General features: G+C 38.4%; 1 protein-coding gene across 1 annotated transcript in view; it reads right to left on the reverse strand.

The window, feature by feature from the left end:
* Nucleotides 1-14,149, reverse strand: part of AK9 (adenylate kinase 9) — a 226,801-nt gene that overhangs the window by 138,972 nt on the left and 73,680 nt on the right. Inside the window, exons 17-18 of the mRNA XM_077812135.1 lie at nt 7,406-7,528; nt 3,978-4,134 (exon numbers count right to left, since the gene is read on the reverse strand). Of these exons, the coding sequence (XP_077668261.1) occupies nt 3,978-4,134; nt 7,406-7,528 (280 nt within the window). The remainder of the gene's footprint in view (nt 1-3,977; nt 4,135-7,405; nt 7,529-14,149) is intronic.

A 14,149-nucleotide genomic window follows, 5' to 3' on the forward strand; every position in this document is an offset into this window, starting at 1 on the left:
AAAAATGTTTAAAAAATCATGAAAAAAATATAAAATCCATAAATCCATATTACTGGTTCAGGGTATGCAGAAATAAAGACTTACGTCCTCAGTTCTGCAAAGCTCTTATCCATATGAGTAACTTTATTCACATGAGCAGCGGCATATCATTCATTTGGTTTGGCAAACAGATACAGGGACACATCGTTGGCAGGTATATCTCCATTTAATTAAATAGAGCTATGCTGATTTCAGGGGTTCTCATAACAAAACTGTTAGTGCCCTCAAAGCGTGGCCATCTACTGTTGCTGGTGGCTGCTATGACAATTTTTCCTAAAATGCTTCATTAACTTTAGGAAAAACGAATACATATTTACTTGTGCATGTCCAAATCATAGTAACTTATTTATACAAGTGTTGGGTTTTTTTGCAAACTCAATAATAAAAACAACACAGTTGTCTCTATTCTTTTCTGGACCTAAACAGAATTCAAACACAAATAAGGTACTTTGCATGTTCTTGGCTTTTTTGTTGTTGTTTCTTTAGTTTTTTTGGTTTTATTTTTTTAGACTTGCTAGCTAGTAAGCCTGCTTCTACTTTTCACAGCAGCAGACTTGTTAGCTAGCTGGGAGGCAATAAAAACTGATATTAACAAACATACAAATATCACTTTTCACAGCAGATTTACTCAGCCCTGGCAAGCCAGGAGACAAATTAAGCCTTAGATGGGGAGGTAGAAAGGGAGGCAGTGGGGGGGATGGGTGAGGCAGCAAGAACCAGGGGTGATGTGTGAGGGACCGGGGGACAGAGCCCATGGCTGGATCCCACCGCTGCATGGCTGGAGCCTGACACCCACAACCCCAGGTCTGAAGCAGGAAGCCTGAGCCCCACTGCCCCAGGGGAGGTGGGGAACTCACACCAGCTGTCTGCTCCTCTAGCATTTGTGGCTCCAGAGGGAGCCAAAGTCCAACCCCTCCTGGTGGCCCAGGGGAGCGCTGCTGCTTTATGCTCCCAATCACCACCCAGAAGGCTGTGGTGGCAAGAAAAGCCCCTACTGGCCGTATTTGAGAAATGCTGATTTAGACCAACTGAGGGTGTGGTCTATGATACAATAACTCAAAGTGTTCTAGAAATGCAGAAGTGGGTTATTATTTCTATTAGAAGATATAAGTGGAAAGCAGACACAGAATTTGTAAAAATTTACCCCAACAAAACATTTAAAATAGTTAAGGGGATACTCCGCTAATACACCTATAAAAAAGCCAGAGACTACTTAGTTTGTTCCTTAGCCATCCCTTGATTTTGATTTCTCCACATTACCTTATTCATACCCAAACACACAGGGTTCCTTTATCACCTCCAGACAAAACATGCAATTTTTAACTCTGTCTACATTGGAATGGTTAGAAATGTATGTTATTTAGTTGCTGGAAATACTGAATTGGTGCTGCATTGAAGAAGATAGTTTGTGTATGGTATAGATTTTTAGTTGATTGTTGTGTTTAAGTGTGTTGCTTGTTTGGATAATTGTTAAATAGCAGCAACTGTTTTAAGTGGAAACAATTTGTAATAATAGTTAGCATTTTCAGAAGCTACCATTTGTAATGTTTCTAATAGAGTTATTTAGGTGATGTGCTGAGGAGGTGTGACATTATCTGATTAAATATGACCATGTAGATCATTGTTGCAACCACTGTTATATAATTACAACAAATCTTGTACAAATTATGTCAAGCAAAGTGTCTATGGAAAGGTTATGATTTGCTGAATATGATTATGCAATTTGTATCCATGTATCATTTTTGTATTTGAAGTTATGAGCACTGGCTCTATACCTGTATTTCAAATATGTTTATTCCTGGGTAATATCCACAAGGTATTTAGCCTGCACATCTTGAAGGGACTATTCAAATTAAGTGGTTCATCAAGGAACACTTAACTCACAATGGACCATGGAAGACGCCTATCTACACTTAATGGACTTTCCTGCTGTGACTAAGTAAAATCATGCATGGACATGTGACTTGCCCATGTGACTCCAAACACCATCTTGCTACCTGTAATTTTCCACTAGCTGTGCTGAGGGCTTTGTTTGAAACAATGGATTTCCCTCCACATGGCAGAAGCTATAAAAGGCTCTGGAAACATCTCCATTTGGCCTCTTTCCTGCTCAAACCTCTGGACTATGGACTTATACTAATGGGAGTATACTAACCAAGGGATTGAGGACCTTCCAATGATTTGGAAGCAACCAGACACTTGACTTAAGACAGCAGTTTATTTCATCACTGCTCCAAGTCTGAATCAAGAACTTTGCAATTATTGTATGTATTTGATTCCTTTAACCAATTTTAACTCTCACCTTTCTTTCTTTCTTTTTATAAATAAACCTTTAGATTTCAGATACTAAAGGATTGGCAACAGCATGATTTTTGGGTAAGGTCAGAGTTATATATTGACCTGGGTGTGTGACTGGTCCTTTGGGACCAGAAGAACCTTTTATCCGATGAAATTGGTTTTAAAGAACTCATTGTTAAATCTAGTGTTTTTGGTGGTGCTACAAGGACTGGAATACTTAGGGAAACTGCTTTTCTGACTTCTTATTATGTTGGATCATATTAAAGAAGTTCTGTATTAAAATCACAAATGAGTTTGATTCCCCATAGTTTAGATTCCAGGGTATTACTAATTAAGAGGTCTCTTGGTTTTTGGTACTGTTTCTCTCCCTCTATGTCTGAAACTTGCAAGCTGCTAATTGTGTTAGTACATTCTAAGACAGAGTCTGTTCTCAAAACAATTCTTTGTAATAACAACTACTCACACAGAGAGACTCAAAGTAATACTCTGTAACAACAGAATCAGCACCCAGAGACTCCCCGCCCTTTTGTTGTATTCATCTCGCTTTGTTAACAATTGTGATTAAAATAGAGATAGAGGATGTATGTGGATGGATGCTTGGTGTGGATAATAACTGAATGATCAGGGAGGTGCCAGCCTAAGAATCCAGTGTCCATCGGCTGAAGAAGGCGGCAAGTGGAAATAACCAGAGGACCCCCGGAGGGCAGACTGGAATCCACCCAACAGCCTCAAGAATGGGAGAACCAAAGAACAAGATAACATCTAGCAGCACGGAGCCGTCAGGAATGTGCTATCTGCTGATTGATTCAGCAACAGCATGATGAAGCAATTCCCATAGACTGGCATAGGAAGAAATTCCTATAAAAATGGACTCTAGAAAGTGAGAACTTTGGGGTCTGATTCTGCAAACCAACTTCCAGGAGCATCAGATGAGCATCTGACAAGGCCCTGCTCCCTCCTCATGTCCAGGCCACCTGGCCAGTGGCTTGGCATGAGCAACTCTAAGGCTGGTAACTATAACAACCTTGCAGAACCTCTGTGTGTGTGTGTGTGTGTGTGAATAAATATGAGATTGAATGGAATGTTATAGCTATAACTAACTGCTTACTATGATTCTTTCTGTAGTCACAATAAATGTGGTATTTTGCTTTTTTCCCTTTAATAAGATCCTGCTGGTTTTTATTTTATTGGTATAACAGTTAGCCAGTGTGGTGAAACAGAAGTTTACTTTTGTTGCTGGTTTGGTATATCTCACGGGAACATAACCACCAGTTTTGGGGTGTGTCTGCCCTATTTTTTGACAGTTTGTCCAGAATTTGGTATTCTCAGCTGTGACCCACTGAGGCACAGTTGCAGGAAGTGTGCTGTTATGTTTTTCAATATTTAGGTTTGGGGCTGGAATTATGTTGGCATGTTTTGTGTGGAGTCACGGGGAGGAGACCTGCATTACAGACAAAATTATTTAAAAAGGCAGGGAGAGAAATGGATCCCTTTTGATATAGAGGCAAAGTCCTACAAAATTGCTAGTGGGACACAAGTACACTTTAACTCTCATTTCTTATAACAATACCTCAAGCAAAGACATCAAAATTGGGAAAAGATTTTCATTTTTATGCTTTAAAAGTAAAACATTTACTAACCATTTTTTTCTATATTCTTCAGACAGACAACAGTGTCAGGTAAGAGGCCTTTTTCTGACAAGGCTAACCAATGCTCTGATGTTATAGGATAGTTATCTAGTACCCATCCTCCTTTTTCTGGAGCCCCAGGAAACCTGTCTTTGTTCTTCTTAGTCAGCTGTTACAAAATGTTGGATTTCATTGTAAAACAAAATTATATAAATACAATAATATCAGTGAATTGTTTAGAAAAACAGACAATATAAATTCTTTCTACTCACAAAAAATGTGAACTGAACTTTGTGTTACAGTTTTGAAGATTTCCAAGATCAACAAAATGGTAGTTATGCTTTAAAAACTGCGGTAGCTTAAGTGGAATGAGCATTACTGTTTTGAGAAGGAAACACCAGTTTCCATATTAATATAAACCATTTACACTCAAAGTATCATTTACAAAATTCAATAACAAACAATAAGAAGATGTGGACTTCTCTTAACTATCTTACTTCCTGGCCAAATAAAAGCTAAGATCCCTCTTTAACATCTAGCCTACACTGGATAAACTCCTTATATGATGTATGAGAAAACAGGAAAAAGTAATGAAGGAAATAGACTGGTTTAGGTAAAATTCATCACTTTTGGTCGCAATGTTAAAGGAAGACTCTGGAAGGGCATCTACTTCCACTGTTTTAGTACAACTAATTTCTTTGTGTAATGTACATAATTCAAATTCAGAGATGGAGAATATTTGAAGTTTCAGGGCCGAATCTAGTAACAGCTCTCTTAATAATAGGAGACACTTTAATTGCTTTTATATTATTTAAACACTTTCCCATTGAAGTGAGGAGAAGGATAGAGAAAGAGAAAGCTTTTGAAAGTTCAAGATGACTGATCACATTGAGGTTGATAAGGTTGAACTTTATAGTGAAGTTCTATACCTGATTTTACATTATTCAATATTTTTGTCAATGATCCAGAAGTAAATAAAATATTACAGATGATGAAATTTGTAGATGATACAAAGATTGGCACAATGGCATAGAATGCTGAGAACAAGACAGTTATATAGCGTGATCTGGACTGCTTGTTTAAGCTATTCCATTCAAACAAAATGTATTAAACAGATCCAAATGCAAGGTTATGCATCTAGGTCCAAAGAATGTGGAATCCAGACCAGTGAGTGGTTGTGTCACCACCTGTCCTGTAACCCTGTATGCCTTAAATCCTTTGCTGCTGTGGCTCACAACCCACACACCAACAGCCAGCAGACAAGTATGCAGTTCTCTGAAGTGTTTGTGTGCTTTGCGTTCAACACTGACCCCTGCAGTCTGCCTACAACACAACAGCCCAACTCTAGTCTCTATCACCCAATTATCTTAAGCAGAGGTGATATCAGACACACTCCCAGACCTGAATTTCCCCAAAACCATCTTCCATGAAGTGTCCAGCCCTCTCCTGGACCACTCAGAGAAAGAATAATGTTCCTTTGCTCTTTTAAAGAGAGAACAATTTGCAGCTTACCATATTAACTGGAATTAATTACTTCTATTCAAATACAGCACTGTATTAGTTTAGATTAAAAGTAAAACAAGTTTATTAACAAAAGGACATAGCTTAAGTGATGCCAAGTAAAAGAAATAAAGGTAGAGATGATTACAAGCAAATAAAAGTAAAAATATGCTTTCTAATAGCTAAGACCTAATTTCAGCATCTTATAGTCTTTGTTCAAGATTTGTGAGGAAACTATCTTCCATTCCCAGAGATTTCAACGCCCTTGGCAGGAATGTATCCTGGAAAGTAGAAACTCTGAAAAGGATATAGGAGTGATAGTGGACAAGCAATTAAACATGAGCTCCCAGTGCAAGGCAGTGGCAAGAAAGGGATAATATAATCTTAGATGTATAAATAGGGAGTAGGAGTAAGGAGGTATACGGTATTGGTGAGATCTATAATAGAATACTGCATCCCGTCTTGGTGTTCACATATTAAAAAGTATGTTGAACAATTGAAGAGGGTTCAGAAAAGAGCCACAAAAATTATTTGAGGTTGGAGAAAATGCTGTACAGTAAGAGACTTAAAAAGAACATTGAGAGCTGGCTTGGTTACGATGTGTAAGTACCTTCATAGGGAGAAAATACCAGTTTCTAAAGCACTCCTCAAGCTAGTTGAGAAAGGCCGAACAGTATCTGCTGAGAGACTGCGGAATTGGAATTAATTTGCAAACTGGACACCATTAAATTAGGCTTGAATAAAGACTGGGAGTGGATGTGTCATTACACAAAGTAAAACTATTTCTCCATGTTTATTTCTCCGCCTCCCGCCACTGTTCCTCACACGTTCTTGTCAACTGCTGGAATTGTCACTTATCACTACGAAAGGTTTGTATAATTGTATAATTGTCAATTATCACTACGAAAGGTTTTTTTTTCTCTCCTGCTGGTAATAGCTCACCTTAACTGATCACTCTCTTTATAGTGTGTATGGTAACACCCATTGTTTCATATTCTCTGTGTATATAAAATCTTCCTACTGTATTTTCCACTGCATGCATCCGATGAAGTGGGTTTTAACCCACAAAAGCTTATGCTCAAATAAATGTTAGTCTCTAAGGTGCCACAAGTACTCCTGTTCTTTTTGAGGATTCTTAACTCAAGCCCCAATTCAAGAAAGCACTGAAGCATGTATGTAAGTTGATCCCTATTCAAGAAAGCACTTACGTACTTACTTAAATCCCATTGAAGTCACCTAAGTAGGTGTTTAAAATTAAGCACATGCTTAAGGGCATAACTGAAGTAGGAAGCTTACACCGTATCCACTCTCACTGATCTAACAGTAACCCTAATCTTTTCAGAGTTTGGCCTGGAAGTTATCCGTTTTAGAAGAAAACAATGGTGAATTCTCATAGGCTGATCCTAAAGTCCTTGCTTAGGCAATCATTGGGGAGTTTTGCCCAAGAACTGAAGAAAAAGGCTTTCTAATAATTGATTTAAGAACCTGTCTTAGATTTCTATGTTACAGTCTTAACAGTGTAGTAAGGAAGCACCTCTTAATTCACTATTATAGCTATAAACATCAATACAGCTCCTGAGTACGATGGTATATTGTACTGTACATTGCTTAAGGGCCATGTGGGAGAGATCTAAGCCTTTCTACACTGCTGCTCTGAAATTCCAATAGTATCAGAAGGTTTACAGTGAAACTAAAACAAAAATGAATATAAAATTAATAAAAGTTTGACATTCCTAATTAAAAGGCTACAAATATTACATCCTAATGTAAGCTAGTCTACAGTATGTTTTGGGTCAAACTGAGACTATATAACGTGAAGTATACTAGATTTACATTTCAAATGTACAATTTGAAAAGTAAATGTTGCCAAAGGAATACATAAAATATTACAAGGAACTCTTAGAAATGACATTTGAATGTTTTGGTACTGGTATTTTTACCTCTGTAATGGCTTCCTCTAATACTTCAGCATATACTTCAGCTGGTAGCATTATTGGAGATTGTGCTGCAATCTTTACAGCTTCTTCTAACAAAGCTTGAACTTCTGGGTGATCAGCAGTTACCTCTGACTCTGATGTGTTTCTTGATGTATCTTCTATTGTGTTTGCAAGGAATTAATTAATAATAAAGATCGCTTATATCTTATATTTTACACAGTATTTTTCATCTAAAAAGACTTATAAAGCATTTTACAGATCTTACAAATTAGTGTGTACGTCCTATAAACAGGAGTCATTTAAATGACCACCAAAACACAGCCACTTCTTAGGTGGAATGCAGCAGTCATATAACAACACAGCAACACTACACAACAATTTTGAAGAAGTTACACAACATGAATTGAAGAATATTCCCTCAAAATGACATTTAATAATGACAACCGAAGACCTTGATTTTATGTCTCATTCAAAAGATAACCTCTTACACAGTATAATGACCCCTAACACCAGAAAGGGCATTAGTTCAATATTGACTCAGTGAGAAGAGTGATACCAACTGAATCACCACTAGCACTTCCTTTAGCACCCTCAGATCTTCTCTTGTGGGTTTCTAGTCAAAGCGTTAACTTGCTCTGACCCAGTCTAGTATGTTAGAAATAACAAAAATCACAGCGCAAGGTGGCACCTCATCAGGGGTAGTAAATTATTTTTTGTTGAGGTCAAAATGTTTTGGTCAAGATATAGTCAAGGTCCAGACTTCAGAGAAAATAATAATGATAATAAGTTAAATAAAAATTTCAGGGTCTGTTCAAAAGTGTCTGGCAGTCCAGATTTCGCCTGCGGTCTGCCTATTGACTACCCTTTCTATAAACTATAAGGTCTATATTCCCAAAGATGTGTAAGTCAATTACTCACATTGACTAGCACTGTGCATTCAATCATTCATTTATTGTACAACAGGAATAAAGATCATATATTGAAATGATTAAATATTTTAGGAGGATTTCAAGATCATTAATTTTTCCATATGCCTTGTTGATAAAATAGTAACAGAAATATATTGTGAAGTTACTATATAAAATGCATGATGTATTGTGTGAAAACTAGCATTTGACAAAAATGTCAAACTCACTTTTTGTAAAACTAATTATATCAAGATTTTTCATTATTTGTCAGTGTTGAATTTTTGTCCCACAGAGATCTAAACGTTATCAAGATATATCTGCATTAAATTATAATCTCTTTGGTCCAGAGACTTTGTCTTCTGTCATATTTGAACATTGGAAAACAAACAGACATAATTATAATAATTAAAAATATTAGTACCATTTTGTTCTTCTGTGGTTCCTTCTCCATCGGTTTTGGATGTGGAAGTATCCTCAGTGGTGTCTTTAGTATCCACTATAGTTATCAAATATCATAACATTAAAATAATATTATGATTAAAGGAAAAGATATTTTTGTCAAAAAGTAAAAATAATACATTTTGGTAAATCTGCATTTCCTTTGTAGAGACTTCTGTGTTACACAATAAGCAAGCATATTACAATCAGAATACTACTACTTCAAGAATAATGTTAAACTTGATTATTAATTATATTTTAATGTAATCCAGTTTATGGATTAATTTTGTAATTGGCAACTCTTGCACAATCTACTAAGGTGTTTGTGAGACTCAAGTAATGGTTATGTATAAGGGTAGAATTGCATTTCCATGACATTGCTAACATGGAAACAATACTGCTTAATATTTTGTTTGCAGTGCCATGTACTCTGTAATAAGATGGACCTAAATTGTGCTGCAAAGTTTCTAGATATTGTAGTATTCTGGTGAAAGTTGTGTAACAGTTTCAGATACATTTTTAAGTTTGTGAGTTTTATTGAATTAAATATTAAAAAATAATAGTCCAGTCAGTACAGTAGCTTTTATGTTGTTTATTTTTATATTGAATTCAGGGTTGCTTTTTTACAATGTTCCAATATTTTCAGTTTTTAATATGTTATAGGTCATCTTTAGGTTTAAAAGTTAACATTAAAATGTGTGAGACAATTCACGTCGCTCAAATCTGTTGTTTCAGGCTGGCTGAAAAACTAAGGAAGACTCCACTGCACCTGTTTATATATGGTTCACATTTTTCAAGCTTTTCTTCCCAACCATAAGGACAGGAAATATGGTGTTTTTTTAAAGGAAAGCTCAGATTCTGAAGCACTACTCTGCAGTTAGAGATGAATTCTGTGCAAATTATGTGGGTGTGGAGTCTGAAGGGCCATGATCACACATTTGAAAAATTATTTTTCAAGTTATTCCACATACTTATACAAAGTGTTCACAGAGAAATCATCCACTAAACATTCTTCCAACAGTCTACCACAAGTCCCCACTTAGCATACTCAACGGATATTTCATCATATTGTAATGTCTTTCAGTGATACAGGAAAAATCATGGGCCAAATTGGTCTAATTCTGCTGAAATACTGGAGTTATACTAGAAATTAATTTGGCTGCCTGTGTATTATAGCAAATGGAAAAAAATAAATCAATAAAACATTATGATTGAGAAATAAATCACACAAAATCCGGAAATCCAAAAAATTACGGTTTCTAACACAACAACATTGACTCAGTCACATGGAGTGCCACTCAAAGACTGCTGAAATCAATGAGAGTCATTCTAATACTTCAGTGGGAGTTGGTTTGGATTCATGGTCCATCCTATGCTCCTTTGTATACAATAAGTTAGGGAGACTTTCCTTATTCAATATTTACTTGTACTTTGAATTGGACAATGTTTTTTAAAAAATGTATAGTACAGGCTAAAATTAAACCCAGCTTTGTTGTGCTCACGTGCCATACCAAGAGAACATGGGCAGAGAATGAAATTATTTAAAAACTCTGGTTATTAAATCATTGAAGGCATGTTTCAATCATGTTTTTAAATGCTCATAACTTGTCAAGTTTTGAGAATTTAAAAAACATAATAGATTTTGACTAGGCCACCAAAAAACACATATCTAATCTAGGGACTCTGTCCCTGACAAATTTCAAGTTCTAGCACCTCAATGAGAAGAGTTAAGAGCTACTGAAAGATAATTACAATTTCTTTTTAAACGTCAAAAGGTGTATTCCCCTCACCCCCACCCACTGTCTTCAGTCTCAAAAGCTGCTGAACCATTTTGGTTCAAAGTTTCAGAAGGATTTCATTCTCAATCATAAACCAGACACGAAAAGTAATACAACCAAAAGATTAATGTTTGAGTAAGTTATAAGCAACTGACAAAGGCCCTTTAGAATGCTAACTGCTTAGGAAAAAAATGATTATACCTTTCCGTAACTGTTGTTCTTCAAGATGTGTTGCACATGTCCATTCCACTGTAGGTATGCATGCAACTTGTGCACAGTTATCAGAGAACTTCCCTTCAGCAGTACCCACTGGAGAAGCGCAAGTGCCCTCTGGTCCCTGATGCCACTGCACACAGATATAAAGGGTCACGTTGCCCACAACCTCCATCAGTTCCCACTGGGAAGACTCCGATAGAGAAGGGAAGGAGGGCAGGTTGTGAAATGGACATGTGCAATATATCTTGAAGAACATGTTATGGAAAGGCAGATAACCGTTTTTTCTTCAAGTGATTGCACATTTCCATTCCACTGTAGGTGACTCGTATGCAGTTCGAACTGGAAGTGGACTTGGAGTCTACTTGAACAAGGAATGTAGCATCACTTATCCAAATCTGGCATCATCTCTAGACTGATGAGAGATGGCATAATGAGAAGCAAGTGTATGGAATGATGACCAGGTTGCCACCAGATTGCTACCCTACAGATATCCAGAATGGGAACACAAGTGAGAAAGGCTGCAGAAGTCACCTGAGACCTGGTCAAGTGACCCATCGTTTTACTTGGAGGTGCAACATCAGCCAATTGGTAGCATAAACCAATACAGATGAAAATCTAGGCAAAGATCCTCTGGGTGGAGACTGGGTGGCCCATTACTCTATCTGAAATCACGATGAAGAGTTGAGATGAAGACCTGACTGGTTTTAGTCTGATCCTGGTAAAAAGCAAAACTCTTCTAACATCTAGAGCATGGAGTTTTTCTTCTTCTTTACTTGAATGGGGCTTTGAAAAGGAAGTTGGTAAAAAAAATCACTTGATTCATGTGAAATTTGGAAACCACTTTAGACAAGAACTTAGGGTGAGGTCAAAGGAAAACCTTGTCCCTAAAGAAAATTGTATAGGGAGGCTCTGATTCTAAAGCCTACCCAATTTAGTCTCTAAGGTGCCACAAGTACTCCTTTTCTTTTTGTGAATACAGACTAACACGGCTGCTACTCTGAAACCATTCTAAAGCCTGCAGCTCCTCTACTCTCCTGGCTGAGGTTATAGCAACCAAAAGCCATCTTCATAGACAGGTGTAACAGAGAATAAGTCGCTAGCATCTCAGAAGGGGGACTCATCAACTTAGCAAGCACTAAATTCAAACCCCACTGTGGAACCAGGTTATGAACCTGAGTGTATAATATGAGCAAACCCTTTAGAAATCTGATGGGCGTATGGTTTGAAAAAATTGATCCGTTTTCCACAGTAGGGTGGAAAACTGAACTAGCTGCCAGATGGACTCAGATGAAACTAACAGTGAAGATTAGCTCTTTCAAAAGCAACAGATAGTCCAAGATATGGCAAATCGGAGCTTGAGCTGGGAGGATGCTTCTTTGTATGGACCAGATGCAGAATGCCTTCCATTTAGTAAGGCAAGTAGACCTCGTTGAATGTTTCCTGCTATTTAGCAGCACCTCCTGCATCCTCTTAGAGTAAACTCATTCCGAGGTTGTCAGCCATGACGCATCCCTGCTGTCAGGCAGCTGGTGTGAAGGTTGGGATGAAGGAGGTGGCTGTGGTCCTGGGAGATCACATCCACATTTCTCGGGAGAAAGAGCGGAAGTCTTACTGATAGGGCTAGTAGAGTCAAAAACCAATGAGCTATTAAGAATAAGGTGAGTGGAATCTTGCTTGGATAAGACTTTGGGCAGGAGAAGAATGGAGGGAAGGCATACACCAGGACTTTTGACCAGGGATGGAGGAAAGCATCTGTCAGCGAACCCAGACTGTGACCCACACGGGAGCAAAAGAAAAGATGACATTTTTTGTTTTCTCTTGTTGCAAATAGGTCCACTTGGGCAGTTCTCCACCACTGGAAAATGGAACTGGACACATTTGGTTCACATTCACATGGTGACCTGCGAAAGACCTGCTCAGGCAGCCTGCCAGAGTATTTTGAACTCCCAGAAGGTAAGCAGCTTTCAGGTTGATGGAACTGGCAATGCAAAAATTCCAAAGGATTGCCTCCTGGCATAACTTTGTCAATCGACACCCTTCCCCAGTCCATTGCTTGTTTACATAGTTGATAGCTGCTGTGTTCTCTAAAAGTACCAGCAAATTTCCACTTAGGTGCTGGGGAGACAAAAGGCTTTGACTCTGAATGGGACCTAAGTGAGCTCCCCAACCTAGATCTAATGCATCTTGTGACTAGGGTGAGAGTCTGTTGAGGAAGGGCACAGGGAACTCTCTCGCAAACATTCATAGGTTCTACCATCAGTCTAGGGAAGACAAGACCTAAGCAGGTACTTGAACCACCATGAGTATATGTTGGCAGGCCAGTGAGTACACTGAGGCTATCCAACTCTGTAGATCTCTGAGATGTAGTCTGGCATGCTGCACCATGTAAATGCATGCTGCCATGTGTCTTATAAGTTTGAGGCAGTTCCAAACTATGGTAACAGGGTGCACCTTTAGATCTAAAGCAATGACCTACATTGTTTAGAACCATGGCTCTAGCAGGAAAGCCCAGGTCTTTGTACAGTCCAGGATTGCCCAGTGAATTCTATTCTTTGAACAAGAGACAGGATGGATTTCTCTGTATTGATTAGAAGAGCCAATACATCAAAAGTATAATGTCTATGTTGGAGGGTACCTGAGACTTGGTCTGGTATCTTACTAGCCAGTCATCCAGATAAGGAAGAGGAAGTTACTCACCTTGTGCAGTAACGGAGGTTCTTCGAGATGTGTGTCCTTGTGGATGCTCCACTTTAGGTGTTGATGTGCCCCACTGTGCTCGTAGCCAGAGATTTATGGTAGCCGTGCCCCGTTGGGTTGCACATGCGCGGTCCCCATCTCATGCCGCTTCAGGTGGTTAACTGGCGCTGTGCGACCAATCCCCCCTCTGTTCCTTCTCTACTGCACTCTGGTGATAGAACTCTGAAGCAGATGGTAGTGGAGTACCCACAGGGACACACGTCTTGAAGAACCTCTGTTACAGCACAAGGTAAGTAACTTTCTCTTCTTCTTCGAGTGATGTCCCTGTGGGTACTTCACTACCCGGAGAACAGTGCCCTCTGATGGATGGAGGGGGCTTTGGAGTTGAAGTAGTAGCAGATGAAAGTACTGTGTGACCAAATAGGGTGTCAGAAGATGCATGTTGTTGCAACACATAGTGCCGTGTAAACGTGTGTGGTGAAGTTCAGGTTGCGGTCCTACAGATTTCTGAAATCAGAACATTGTTGAGAGGACTGATATGGAGACTGATAGATTCCTGGTAGAATAAGTATGAATCCACATAGGGAGTTCTCATTCATGCTGGAGATAACAGTTTGATACAGTCTGATATCCATTTAGATAGCCATTGTTTGGAAATAGTGTTGCCTTTTGATCGTTTGATGAGTGAAATGAACAGTTTTGGAGACCTG

This window comes from Eretmochelys imbricata, chromosome 3 (genome assembly GCF_965152235.1).
Source record: "Eretmochelys imbricata isolate rEreImb1 chromosome 3, rEreImb1.hap1, whole genome shotgun sequence".
NCBI classification, from domain to species: Eukaryota; Metazoa; Chordata; order Testudines; family Cheloniidae; genus Eretmochelys; species Eretmochelys imbricata.